Consider the following 11,169-nt stretch of genomic DNA (forward strand, 5'->3'; position numbering starts at 1 on the left):
TCGATGAATCGTTGTAATACGTGGAATTATCTATCATATGAAAGAAGAGGAAAAAAAAAGAAATGTAATTTGAATTTCTGAAATCATTATCGTTGGATCAATGAAAAAAAAAAAGAATGCTCAAGAACATATCACAAAGAGATTATTAGGTTCTTGATTACTAAAACCACATCTAGTGTACTTTGTTTTGCTAGCGAGTACGACATGAACTTACTTCGCCACGCGACGGGAATGACACGGCGCGTTTAATCCTCGGCATCTTCTCGTTATCCGAAGGCACCACAACGGCTAAACTTCGGCAACTGTTTTTCTCCGTTTCTTCAGTTTGTTGAATATTCGTCACGGTACACTGATTCTGCTGCACAACGCACGGCTCTTTGCTTGAAGCTGTATCTACAATCTGAACTTTTGAGCTACGGCTAGAAGAAGAGATCGCCATGAGGATATGAAAACCGATCAAGATGAGAAGAGGAAGACACATCAAGAACAACGCATAGTAGATGATCCACCCGAATCCGCTGTGGCTCTTTCCGTGACAGATCCATTCAATGACTAAGGCAATTCCTGAGGTGAAGGTAGTCAAGCTGCTTAGGACGAAAACTTTGACAATCGCCGGATTTGGAATTTGCAAGAATGCTCTGGAGGCGGCGAGCCAACGCATCTTTGATGGCTTTTGGTGCGACTGGGTTTCCACTGTGACATTCTCCGGCACTTTGTTCATGCTTTGATTTTTTGTTTTTCTTCTTTTTTTTCTCCGTAAAAATGTAAGACTAAATAGTGTAAATGAATGACCAAATCACTGATATGAGTTTTCAACGTTAAAGCTGTTGAGAACTTTGAGGTATTCTCTCTCACTGAGTCACACTGTTAATAAAACGGGGTCAAAAGATTTCGTAATCCTAACTGTTTAAGATTTAAATTTTAAAGTCAAAATATATTTCCTTATGCCAAACCATTTTTGCCCATTCAAAAGATAGTTAACATAATAATATTGTAACATACACAACAACGAACTATGAACAATAGAGACGAAGGACAACACCTAACCTTAAATAAGAAAGAAAAAGAGAGAAACATACTTGGCTTATGTAAATCATATATATAGGCTACTTGATAGTGATGTAGCGGTTTGTCCCGTGTCTAGCCCAATAGTCTTTAAGATCAACAGGACAAGAGAGGTCATACCCTTCTGCTGCTAAACGGCTGAGTAATCTCGAGAAGACGTTTCCGCTCATTTTCCTACCGCCCATCCGAGAATGCCTCTTGTTTGGCATCTGTGGTAAAGGATACTCAGATAAGGTGGTTGTGCAACAAGATGATTGCCAGCCGCCGTTTCCCCATTTGTAACACTGACGTGCAGAGCCTGTGCATGTGCACATCGGTACTGGCATTGTCGTCTCATCAAAAGTGACTAAATTTAAACCGACATCTAGGCTGTCCCAATCTTTTCTAGATTTTTTTCCAGGAGCAGCAACTCGACGGTTCAGATCTTCACCAACTTTTTTCATCTTTACTTGTCCCTGCTTGCTCTCCTTCTTCCTTTTGGCCACCTTAGTAGTAGTGCTCGTCACCTCGGGGGGGATAGCTGATAACGGGAAGACTGTAAGTTTGTGGGGTTCAACACCGACACAATCATCTCCGTCGTCACCGCGTTTGCCACCGGACAAAGCAAAGTTGAGACTATTCTCATGGTGTTGAAGCGCAGCATAAGCATTGTCTCTCTCAATCAAGGCTTTATCTCTCTCAGAAAGAGCTTTGTCACGTTGCTGAAGCGCTTCATCCCTGGCCGCAATTGCTTCTTTTTTGGCAGAGACAGCTTGGTTTCTTTCGTGTATAGCTGCATCCCTCTCAGCAAGGATGGACATAATCTTCTTATTCATCACCAAGGCATTATGTTGTTCCTTAATCTGATGCTGAGGCATCATATTCCACTGTGTTAAACAAACACATTCATTGCTTGTTAGCCTTACTACAACCACACCCAACAAAAACACCAAAAAAAGTCAATAATGGCTTACCATAGATTGTGCACCTTTCAAGTAATCGGGTTTGAACCTCCCATTATCATACTGACCACCATTCTCCATCCTCTTGTATATCTTAGAGAAGAGAAAAAAATAAAACTTCTCAAGCTTGTCGTCGAGGACATTCATCAATATAGTGAAACCAAATTTCAAAAACAATTACTCTGAACTCTTCTAAACCTTAAATCATCACACTCATCTAGAATCAAGATTCCATTAAAAAACAAAAACTAAACAATTCTCAACTTAATTTATGATTCTCGGATTCAAAATCTGTATAGTTGATTTCCCAGTTAGGGTTCTGTAATCAGAATTATAATAAATACCAAAATCAATACAAACTCGTCAGATACAGAACTTCAATGAACAATTTACCATATATATATATATATATATGTATATAAGAACCCAAGATTGTATTAGGTGACCACGATCAACAACAAGGTCGAATCAATCTGAAGCTTATTACAAGCAAAAAAACAAAATAAGCAAAAGAAGAAGGAAGAGCTTGAATTGAAAAATTACAAACCCTAGAGAAAGAACACTAATTTAACAACGAAATCAAATTGAACACAATGGCGCGAAAGCTTACCAATTTGTGGAGCTTCTGAGGAAGAAACACTGGTGTATTGATCGATCGAGACGAAAGGATCTATCTAATTGAAGAGAGAGAGAGAGAGAGAGAGAGAGAGAGAGAGAGGTGTCTGAAGACGAAGCAGAAGAAGCACGAATTTACCAAAATATCCTCCTCTCAAATACCACTGAACGCGAACAAAGAACAAGGTCATTCTCGTCTTTTTATTTCCTCCGTGCAGTGGTGCGTTTTGAATGTTTTTCATTTTTTTTTCTTTCATTGAGGATTTAGCATAAATAAAAAACATAGAGATGCGAATGGGACTTAAAAAATCATAATCTGTTTGACATGAGTTTTTATATAATGATAGATAGGCTCACAAAATATTTGAGAATATTGCAGTCAAGCTAATGGCTTACTTCTTCAGCTTCATTTTATTCATATAGATAGATAGATAGAGAGAGTGAGAGAGTGTGTGCGTGTGATCAAGCGTAGAGATCGATGCCCCAAAACTTGGCTGGTTGGTTCGTACGGTACTTCCTGTCCATGGCCTTGATCAGTTCCATGTCTTCTTTCGACAGTTCGAAATCGAACACCTGGAAATTCTCATCCAATCTCCCAGGCTTCGATGTCTTTGGTATCACCACTGTGTTTCTCTGGATTCCCCACCTCAGCACTACCTGTGCCACTGTCTTTTTGTACTTCTCGGCAACACCCTAGGGATTTCAGATTATACCAGTCCATATTAATCATCTGCCAAAGGTTTAACTATTTCAAAGGTTTGGAGGATGAGACTTACTTTGAGAACTGGGTCATCCAGACATGACACGGTTCCAAACCACTCGGCATTGGCTGTGGCACCTCCTAGAGGAGTATGAGCGGTAACACAAATCCCATGCTTCTGGCAGAATTTGACAAGAGAATCACGTTGGAAGTAAGGATGTGTCTCGATCTGATTCACTGCAGGCTTGATCTTGGAGTAAGCCAAGCAATCTCTCGTTAGAAAAACGTCATAGTTACTGCAAACAGCCAAAATGGTAAAACAAAAGTCAGAAATTAGCTCGGAAAACAAAAGGACTTGTTAAGATAGTGGAGAAATGTTGAACCTGATTCCAATGCTGCGGACCAAACCCATAGAAACAAGCTTTTCCATGTCATGCCATGTAGTTTCCAGAGAGATTGTTGTATCTATGTCCAATACCCCATCATCACCCAAAGCACTATCGGTTGTTCCAACTCCTGCAGGCACATATAGACAGGGCCACAGGGGACGGCTTACATGTTACAGCTTATTATATTGTTTGTACCAATTGCCAAAGACTTCAGGAAAATTGATTTCGGCTAGTGAATAAGGAGGATGTGTAATAAAAACAAAATGCAAAGGTCTTTAGTCAAGACTAAATAACGTGGATAAGGCAAAAGCCTCACCAGTGTGTTTCGTTGCTACGGGAAAGTGAACGAGGAAAAGGTCGAGATAATCAAGTTGAAGTTTCTTGAGACTGTCTTTGCACGCCTCAATAACATGGCCGTGGTCTGAATTCCATAGCTGCAAAACCAAGAAAGATTCAGAACTCAGAGCTTTCTCACTTTTTGATCATCCAAACTAAAAACAGATATATATATCACAGCTATGTGGTTTCGTTTGACCTTGGTTGTAATGAAGAGATCCTCTCTCTTGACCAGACCAGTCTTGAATGCTTCTGTAAGAGCCTCACCAACTTCGGTCTCGTTCCTGTAATCAGCTGCAGCATGCAATGGAACACGAACACGCCAAAAGATGTTAGCATAAACAAAAGGGATGAAAAAAGGACTCATAAAGCTCCCAAATAAGACATAGAAACCTACCAAGCAACTCACAAGAAAAAATCGAAAAGCAAAAAAATGAACCATGTCTATTACAAGTAACCAACTAAAAAAACTATCACAGAATAATCATCTACACAGCAAAAACTTTAGATCATTCTATGATTCCAAATACTGTAAGCATCAAATGCAAATAAAGATCTACAGAGAGTATTCACTTCAGCTCCCAAATCATAGACTTTTTTCTAATAAAGTTTTAAGCTTTTAGACAAGTTATAACAAACCCAATAAATTCACATCTTCAAACGAACCCGAAGCAACCACCACAAAAGGTCTAGGTCTGACTGAGAGAGATAGAGTTACCAGCACAGTCGAGATGGCGATAGCCGATCTTGATAGCATTGATGATAAGGTCTCGGATCCCTTCTTTCTCCATCCTCCATACTCCTAAGCCGACGATCGGCATCTTGAAGCCACTGTTCAGTGTTATCTCCATTTCTTCTTCTCTCCCTGAATCCTCCCTGATTGGGTAAATATCTGCTCAGATTGTGAGTTTCTCACTGTGTGTATTTGGTAACGCACACGTTTTATTTAAAAAGCCACCAATGGGCCAACCATAACTAATGGGCTTTTTAATTTTATTAGGCCTAATATTGTTTATGTCGACATAGACTCAATACGCACCGTATGGTATATATATACAATACAAGGAAACATAATCACAGGTCACCACCAACACCAAAGTTCACATCTTTACTTGTTTGTGTCCGGAATCGAATAAGCTCTCTCTCACAGGTAAAATTTAATGGTCGGGGTAGCTCAATCGGTAGTTTTTTTTTTAAGAGTTTTCTTTAATCTCTGATAATCTCAATTTTGTAAAGCTTTGGTTTTGTTTGTTATCGATCTCACTCTTGGATTTGTGATTGGATTCTTCTCTCCTGGGGATTCCTGGTGAGTCGTAGAGGAATAGGTTTCCAAGGATCTTACTTGGTTTTGTTTCAAAAGGTTTGATTTTTACGAGTTGTAGAGATGGTTCTTCGAATTTTTTTTAGGTTTGCTTTTTCCGCTTCTGAGATTCGAAATTGAAGTCTTAGGGTTTTTTTTTTTTTTTTTGATTAAAGTTTGTCAAAGTCACCGACTTTGATGTTCCTTGCTGCTTGGAATTGTTGCCCACGATTGATGATGATTTGAAACCCTAATATTTATTTTTATATATCTTGTCTGATTTGGATCTCTTCTTCTAACTTGAGTTGTGTGACGTTTCTTTTTGCGGTAGGTTGACAGTTGATTGTCTCAGTTAACTTATTCTCTTTATCAACCACCAAAAACATACTATGGTAAGTGTCTTCAAAGGTTTTGTTTTTAACCAATCAATTAATTTTAGTTTTAGTAATCACTTACCTGTTGTTTTGTCTAAACCTTTGGAAAACTTAACACGATGCAGTTTTTCGATGGATACCATTATCATGGAACAACCTTTGAGCAGAGCTATCACTGCTATCCGGCTTCTTTTATTGACAAGGTTTGGTTTCAGCTCTCTTCTTTTAGTTCTACTTGATGAATTCTTTGACAATTTTCAGATTCAAAATCAGAATTCTGCATACTTGATTTCTATTTTCTTGTTTCTAATTTCTATTCCCTTTTTTTTCGTCTTGCAGCCACAAATTGAAAGTGGTGACAAGAGTAAGTCTTTCTATCTAGACGCCATTGTTTGTTTTTATCCATATTGTTCAAGCTTGAAGTTTGATTTATGTTAATTCTTTTTTCAGTTATAATGCCACCATCAGCCCTTGATCGTCTAGGTATGTTCCCACTGGTTTCCTCTTATGTATTTGATTTAATATGTTAAAACTTGGGAAAATATCATAGCTCTAATATTGGGGAAACTTTACAGCTTCTTTGCATATTGACTATCCAATGCTGTTTGAGCTTCGTAATGCTGGAATTGAACGTATTTCTCACTGTGGAGTCCTTGAGTTCATTGCAGAAGAAGGCATGATCTACATGCCATATTGGGTTCGTATCAGCTTCCTTTTTGGTTATCGGTTGACATTCTCGGGATCATGCAGCTTTACCAGACTAATTGTGTGCTACTTTTATCTAATCCAGATGATGCAGAATTTGCTCCTGCAAGAAGGAGACATGGTGAGAGTTAGAAATGTCACTCTTCCAAAAGGAACTTACGTTAAACTACAGCCCCACACACAAGACTTTCTCGAGATATCCAACCCGAAAGCCATGTGAGTCCATCTTATTTCGACCCTCTCGTATTAGTCCTCATGTTGGTTTTTGCTTAGAGAATGTATTGTATTAAAGTTCTTCTTGTCTTCTGGCTCGTAGTTAGATGATTTCATCTGTTTCTGTTTGTTATCTATATTTCCTTGTGGCTTTCTGATGAATGAGTGAACCTTGCAGCTTGGAGACTGCTTTGAGGAATTACTCTTGCCTAACCACTGGGGATAGCATTATGGTTCCATACAACAACAAGAAATATTTTATAGATATAGTTGAAACTAAGCCTGCTAACGGAATTAGCATCATAGAAACAGACTGTGAGGTTGATTTCGCAACTCCCCTTGACTACAAGGAGCCTGAACGTCACACAGCACCTGCTGCAGCAAAGGGTCCGGCAAAAGGTATGTATTCATGGACATGGAGTCATAAGATGGATTTACGTATTAGTCTATTTATTAGCTTCAAGTTGTTGGATTTCATGTGCTTATTTTTCCAATTTTTTTGCAGCTGAGGAAGTTGTGGATGAACCTGAACCAAAGTTCAATCCTTTCACGGGATCTGGAAGACGGTTAGATGGGAGACCTCTTGCCTATGAGCCACCACCTGCCTCTATCCCAAAAGACAAACAGCCTGTTGTTGCTAATGGTAATGGACAGTCATCTGCAGCAAGTAGCTCAGAGAAAGCTGCGCGACAGGCCCAAGGAAAACTTGTGTTTGGGTCTAATGCCAACCGTGCTCCAAAAGAGGCTACTCCTCCTAAGGTAGTTATAAAAACTTTTTTGATTAATGGCAAAACAGATATTGCAGTGGAACTGAGAGACAAATGCCTATGATTGACCTTTTTCAGGTTGGAGCTGGAAAAGAGACCAAGCAAGAAGAACAGGAGAAGAAAGAAGAGCCTAAGTTCCAAGCTTTCACTGGGAAGAAGTATTCATTGAGGGGTTGACCAACTCACACAATGAGTGTGCTCAGTTTATTTATGATCCCCTCATGTTGTGTATTATAAAGACTAGTGCCTCGAACTAAAAGGAAAACAAATAAGTTAATAAATCTCTTGCTTGTCTTGACTAGATTTGTTTTCTTTATCAGATTCAATGGCATTTCATACAGTTCCCTGCTCTTCTATATATTCTTTACTGCATGATATAATTCTGAGCACGTCATTCACATAATTTTTTCGTGAATATCGAAGCTTTGGCGCTTTATAGGTGAAGTCATTGGCTGAAGCCTGAAGAGGACCTGTGAGTTGGCTAAATTACCCTATGAATAAGAACAATATATGAGAAAAATCCTATGTCTGAGTAATAATATCCTCTCAACACATCTGATAGATACATACATACATGATATATCACTCGGAAAAAGAATAAATTAGAGACGAAAAGAAAAGAATCTCCTGTTTTTCTGTGACAAATCCAATGCTACAACGGTGCTGTATGTGTCACCTTATTGCATAATGGCTTTGAGTGCATCTTTCACGTATTTGTACTTGAATTCAAAACCAAGCTCTTTGGCTCTTACAGGTAAAACCTTCTGTCCCTCCAGAACTACAGTGGCACCTTCTCCGAGCAAAGCTTTGAGTGCAAAGTCAGGAACTGGTAGCCACGATGGTCGGCTAAGAACGCTGCCTAGCTGCTGGCACATTTCCCCAAGTCTAACCGGATTCGGCGCAGTCCCATTAATAACTCCTGCCAACAACCAGCAACAATAACATTATGCCCTTGACCCATTCTTTTTTCTTTGGGACAAACTCCCATACTTTTTCTTAAGACGAAACATAAAGAACATGTATGTATGTCTGTTGTTACCTTTGTAGGATGGATTACTGAGGGCCTCGTAAATTAAGTTCACCAAGTCATCAACGTGAATCCAAGAGAACCTACACAATAAATTGTTTAAGAACGACCTTCAAAATCGCAGAGAGCCATCAAGAGATAACCAGAAAAAGTATCCAACTTTTACCATTGTTGTCCTGAACCAAGAGGACCTCCAGCAAACATTTGGAAAAAGGGTATCATCATGGCTACAATGCACAAAAAAAATACTTTATTATCAGAGTATCTAAGTCCTTCACAAATAAATTTCATTAGCGTGTGAGAGCGAGAGAGAAAACGCACCCAAAGCTCCACCATTTTTGCCAAGAACAACACCAATGCGGATAAGTGCCACTCTAACATCCTTATTCGCTTTCAATGCAGTTCCTTCCCATTCTCTGCAAACCTAAGTTCACAAGTACATGTTTCATTTAAGAAGCAAATTTGGTGAACATGGAGTTAGATCGACATCTATCACCGCTAAGTACAAACAGTTTTTTCAGGATCTAAACTAGAAAAAAGATTCAGAACTTTGCAAAAGGAAATATATTCTAGGACATTTACCTCTGAGAGATAATCCTTCCCTGATGGACTAGTTTCGTCGAATACTCCTGTCTCACTAGTACCTGACAGTTAAAAATAGGGTTAGATTTCTTGTTGACATGATTCACGAATGCAAACTTTGATGGCTCCCGCATATAGGATAGTAACAAACCATAGTAACCAACAGCCGTGGCGCTAACTAGAACGGTAGGCCTGGCTTCTGCTGGTGAATTATTCATCAACTCAACAACCTTCATGTAGTTAAAAAAAAAATGAAACCTCTAAATTAGAAAATCTCCTCAAAATGTGAAGCTTGGAACCACAATCCAATGGAAAAAAGACAGTAGAATCACTAACTTTAGAGGTGACACGGATCCGGCTGTCCTTAATCTCTTTCTTGATCTGCAAAGCAAGCAAAGATATCAGTTGAGAGAAACTAGAAAGCATCAAACTTTAGAGAAAGGTGTAAGAAGAAAACTGACCTCGGGAGACCACCTTGTACTAATAGGCAGTCCTGCCAAGTTCACAACAGCAGTGGATCCTTGTACGCAGTTTTTCCAATCCTGTTCTTCTGCAATCACAATACCAGGGAAGTCCTTGGCTGAAAGGAGACCATTAAGAACAAGATGAATCAGATCAAAAGACTGGTAATATGATTAATCAAATCACATATGATCCTAGTAAAATAGAATCAGAATGAGTCATTACCTTCTTACCAGGAAATATTTGCTCAGCTTTGGATTTAGAACGTGTTAAGACACGGATAGAGTGATTATCTGCAGAACGAACATTTGAAAAAGTTAAAAGTACAGAATTGAATCATAACTAAGTCGAACGAGTGTCATCAGTGTATCATTATCATCTTACCAGCACGAAGTCTCTGAACCAATCGTCTCCCTATGAATCCAGTTGCTCCAGTTACTGAAACTGTCATCTGATTTTCCTGGGAAAACAACAAAGACCACATTTTTAATAGCTTATAATCAATGCAATGGAGTTTGAATGAAGTACCTTCTGAGATTTCTCGGAACTACACAGAACCACGAATCTCCTGCTCCCTCGCACCTAAAAAAATCCCGCAACAAATTAGAGGCAAAAGAACAAAAATTTCAGAGAATAACAATTCAAAAACCCAAAATTGCGTACGGGGAAAGATGAAGAAGGAACGAAAAGAACAGAAGAGAGAGCGAAGGAGGAGGAAAGAGACGTTGTTGAGCAGAGAAGCTCCATGGTCGTGTTTCGCTGATACTGATCGTTAACTCTGTGTGTGAGTGGTGGAGACACATATAACGTCTTTTGCACCAAGACCACTCAAAAGGCCTTTAATGGGCTTTACTTGAAGGCCCAATAGTGAACCCAATGTGTGTTTTAGTCTCTACTGAAGTTTGAGAGACGGAGGAGAGGACGAAAGAGTGAGAGAGAGAGATGGCGGCGATGCAGTGGTGCGGCGCGATGGCGCGACGGATGATGATGACGCAGAGAACATCTGCAGCATTGAACAGTTCGGCGGCGAAGTATTCATCTTTATCCCCGGCGTCTGCAGCTCCGGCGGTATCGGGAATGGATTTATGCGGGAGAGGAGATAAGAAGACGAAGAAAGGGAAGAGATTCAAAGGATCGTACGGGAACTCGAGAGGGAAGAAGCAGAAGATGATTGAGCGAATCAAAGACAAGCTTGAGGTTCCCAGGTCTACTCCTTGGCCTCTCCCTTTCAAACTCATCTGAAAACTCTTTTCTCTTTTTTAAAAAATGTCGCCTTTAATGGTGGTTGTTCTATATACTTCTTCTCATCATGAATCATTTGAGTATAAAACTCGTCTCTGTTCATGATTTTTTTTCAACTCATTTGCGATTTTAGAGGCTTAGATGTTTCCCCCTTGTGGCTTCATTTGGGATCAGAATCCAAATTACACGCAAATTAATAAGTTTTGATTTTGCAATCGCCAAATTTGTTGATTGGTTCATGTTGAAGCATTTAAAAGTGTGTGTGAAGTAATCAGTTGTAGATATTGGTGCTGTGCTTGATTGGCTTTACCTTCTCTTTGTGATTAGAGTGATTCACTGAGAGCCTTTTAACTTGTGGATTGTTGTCTGATTAGGTGGTTATAGGTAAGATAATGCAACTGAACAACGTTTGAAGCTTTGGTATGAATGTGTGTAATGTATAGTGTTTTGT

The 11,169-nt window shown here is 39.3% G+C and overlaps 6 protein-coding genes across 8 annotated transcripts; 2 read left to right on the forward strand and 4 right to left on the reverse strand.

Annotated features, from left to right (window-relative positions):
- Nucleotides 1-68: 68 nt before the first annotated feature.
- Nucleotides 69-837, reverse strand: LOC104713567 (uncharacterized). The gene has a single exon (XM_010430719.3). It carries the CDS (start codon nucleotides 719-721, stop codon nucleotides 191-193), a length of 531 nt encoding a protein of 176 aa, XP_010429021.1. The 5' UTR covers nucleotides 722-837; the 3' UTR covers nucleotides 69-190.
- Nucleotides 838-919: 82 nt separating this feature from the next.
- On the reverse strand, nucleotides 920-2,924 carry LOC104713568 (protein BASIC PENTACYSTEINE4). Its single transcript, XM_010430721.3, has 3 exons — nucleotides 2,617-2,924; nucleotides 2,019-2,099; nucleotides 920-1,931 (listed from the first exon to the last, which is right to left on the reverse strand). Exons 2-3 carry the CDS (start codon nucleotides 2,085-2,087, stop codon nucleotides 1,107-1,109), a joined length of 894 nt encoding a protein of 297 aa, XP_010429023.1. The 5' UTR covers nucleotides 2,088-2,099; nucleotides 2,617-2,924; the 3' UTR covers nucleotides 920-1,106.
- On the reverse strand, nucleotides 2,907-4,970 carry LOC104713569 (NADP-dependent D-sorbitol-6-phosphate dehydrogenase). The gene is made up of 6 exons (XM_010430722.3): nucleotides 4,765-4,970; nucleotides 4,246-4,340; nucleotides 4,027-4,144; nucleotides 3,705-3,837; nucleotides 3,398-3,617; nucleotides 2,907-3,314 (listed from the first exon to the last, which is right to left on the reverse strand). Exons 1-6 carry the CDS (start codon nucleotides 4,895-4,897, stop codon nucleotides 3,084-3,086), a joined length of 930 nt encoding a protein of 309 aa, XP_010429024.1. The 5' UTR covers nucleotides 4,898-4,970; the 3' UTR covers nucleotides 2,907-3,083.
- Nucleotides 4,971-5,094: 124 nt separating this feature from the next.
- Nucleotides 5,095-7,755, forward strand: LOC104713570 (ubiquitin fusion degradation protein 1 B). Of its 3 annotated transcripts, none has more exons than XM_087463908.1 (10): nucleotides 5,095-5,196; nucleotides 5,678-5,738; nucleotides 5,846-5,923; nucleotides 6,060-6,084; nucleotides 6,171-6,203; nucleotides 6,296-6,417; nucleotides 6,511-6,641; nucleotides 6,817-7,037; nucleotides 7,144-7,397; nucleotides 7,484-7,755. In XM_087463908.1, the coding sequence occupies exons 2-10, from the start codon at nucleotides 5,736-5,738 to the stop codon at nucleotides 7,580-7,582; spliced, it is 966 nt and encodes a 321-aa protein (XP_087320034.1). In that variant the 5' UTR covers nucleotides 5,095-5,196; nucleotides 5,678-5,735; the 3' UTR covers nucleotides 7,583-7,755. The 3 variants fall into 3 exon arrangements, with proteins under 3 accessions (XP_087320034.1, XP_087320035.1, XP_087320033.1); XM_087463909.1 differs by having other exon boundaries at nucleotides 5,125-5,352; XM_087463907.1 differs by lacking the exons at nucleotides 5,095-5,196; nucleotides 5,678-5,738 and having other exon boundaries at nucleotides 5,840-5,923.
- Nucleotides 7,756-7,916: 161 nt separating this feature from the next.
- Nucleotides 7,917-10,338, reverse strand: LOC104713571 (epimerase family protein SDR39U1 homolog, chloroplastic-like). The gene is made up of 12 exons (XM_010430724.3): nucleotides 10,140-10,338; nucleotides 10,005-10,058; nucleotides 9,861-9,936; nucleotides 9,710-9,769; nucleotides 9,476-9,594; nucleotides 9,351-9,395; nucleotides 9,166-9,244; nucleotides 9,015-9,076; nucleotides 8,754-8,856; nucleotides 8,599-8,659; nucleotides 8,445-8,515; nucleotides 7,917-8,324 (listed from the first exon to the last, which is right to left on the reverse strand). Exons 1-12 carry the CDS (start codon nucleotides 10,221-10,223, stop codon nucleotides 8,083-8,085), a joined length of 1,056 nt encoding a protein of 351 aa, XP_010429026.1. The 5' UTR covers nucleotides 10,224-10,338; the 3' UTR covers nucleotides 7,917-8,082.
- An 80-nt stretch (nucleotides 10,339-10,418) lies between these two features.
- LOC104713572 (small ribosomal subunit protein bTHXm) lies at nucleotides 10,419-10,933 on the forward strand. The gene has a single exon (XM_010430725.3). The coding sequence runs from the start codon at nucleotides 10,419-10,421 to the stop codon at nucleotides 10,716-10,718; it is 300 nt and encodes a 99-aa protein (XP_010429027.1). The 3' UTR covers nucleotides 10,719-10,933.
- The last annotated feature ends 236 nt before the right edge of the window (nucleotides 10,934-11,169 follow it).

Source organism: Camelina sativa, chromosome 9, assembly GCF_030686135.1.
Source record: "Camelina sativa cultivar CO46 ecotype springtype chromosome 9, ASM3068613v1".
NCBI classification, from domain to species: Eukaryota; Viridiplantae; Streptophyta; class Magnoliopsida; order Brassicales; family Brassicaceae; genus Camelina; species Camelina sativa.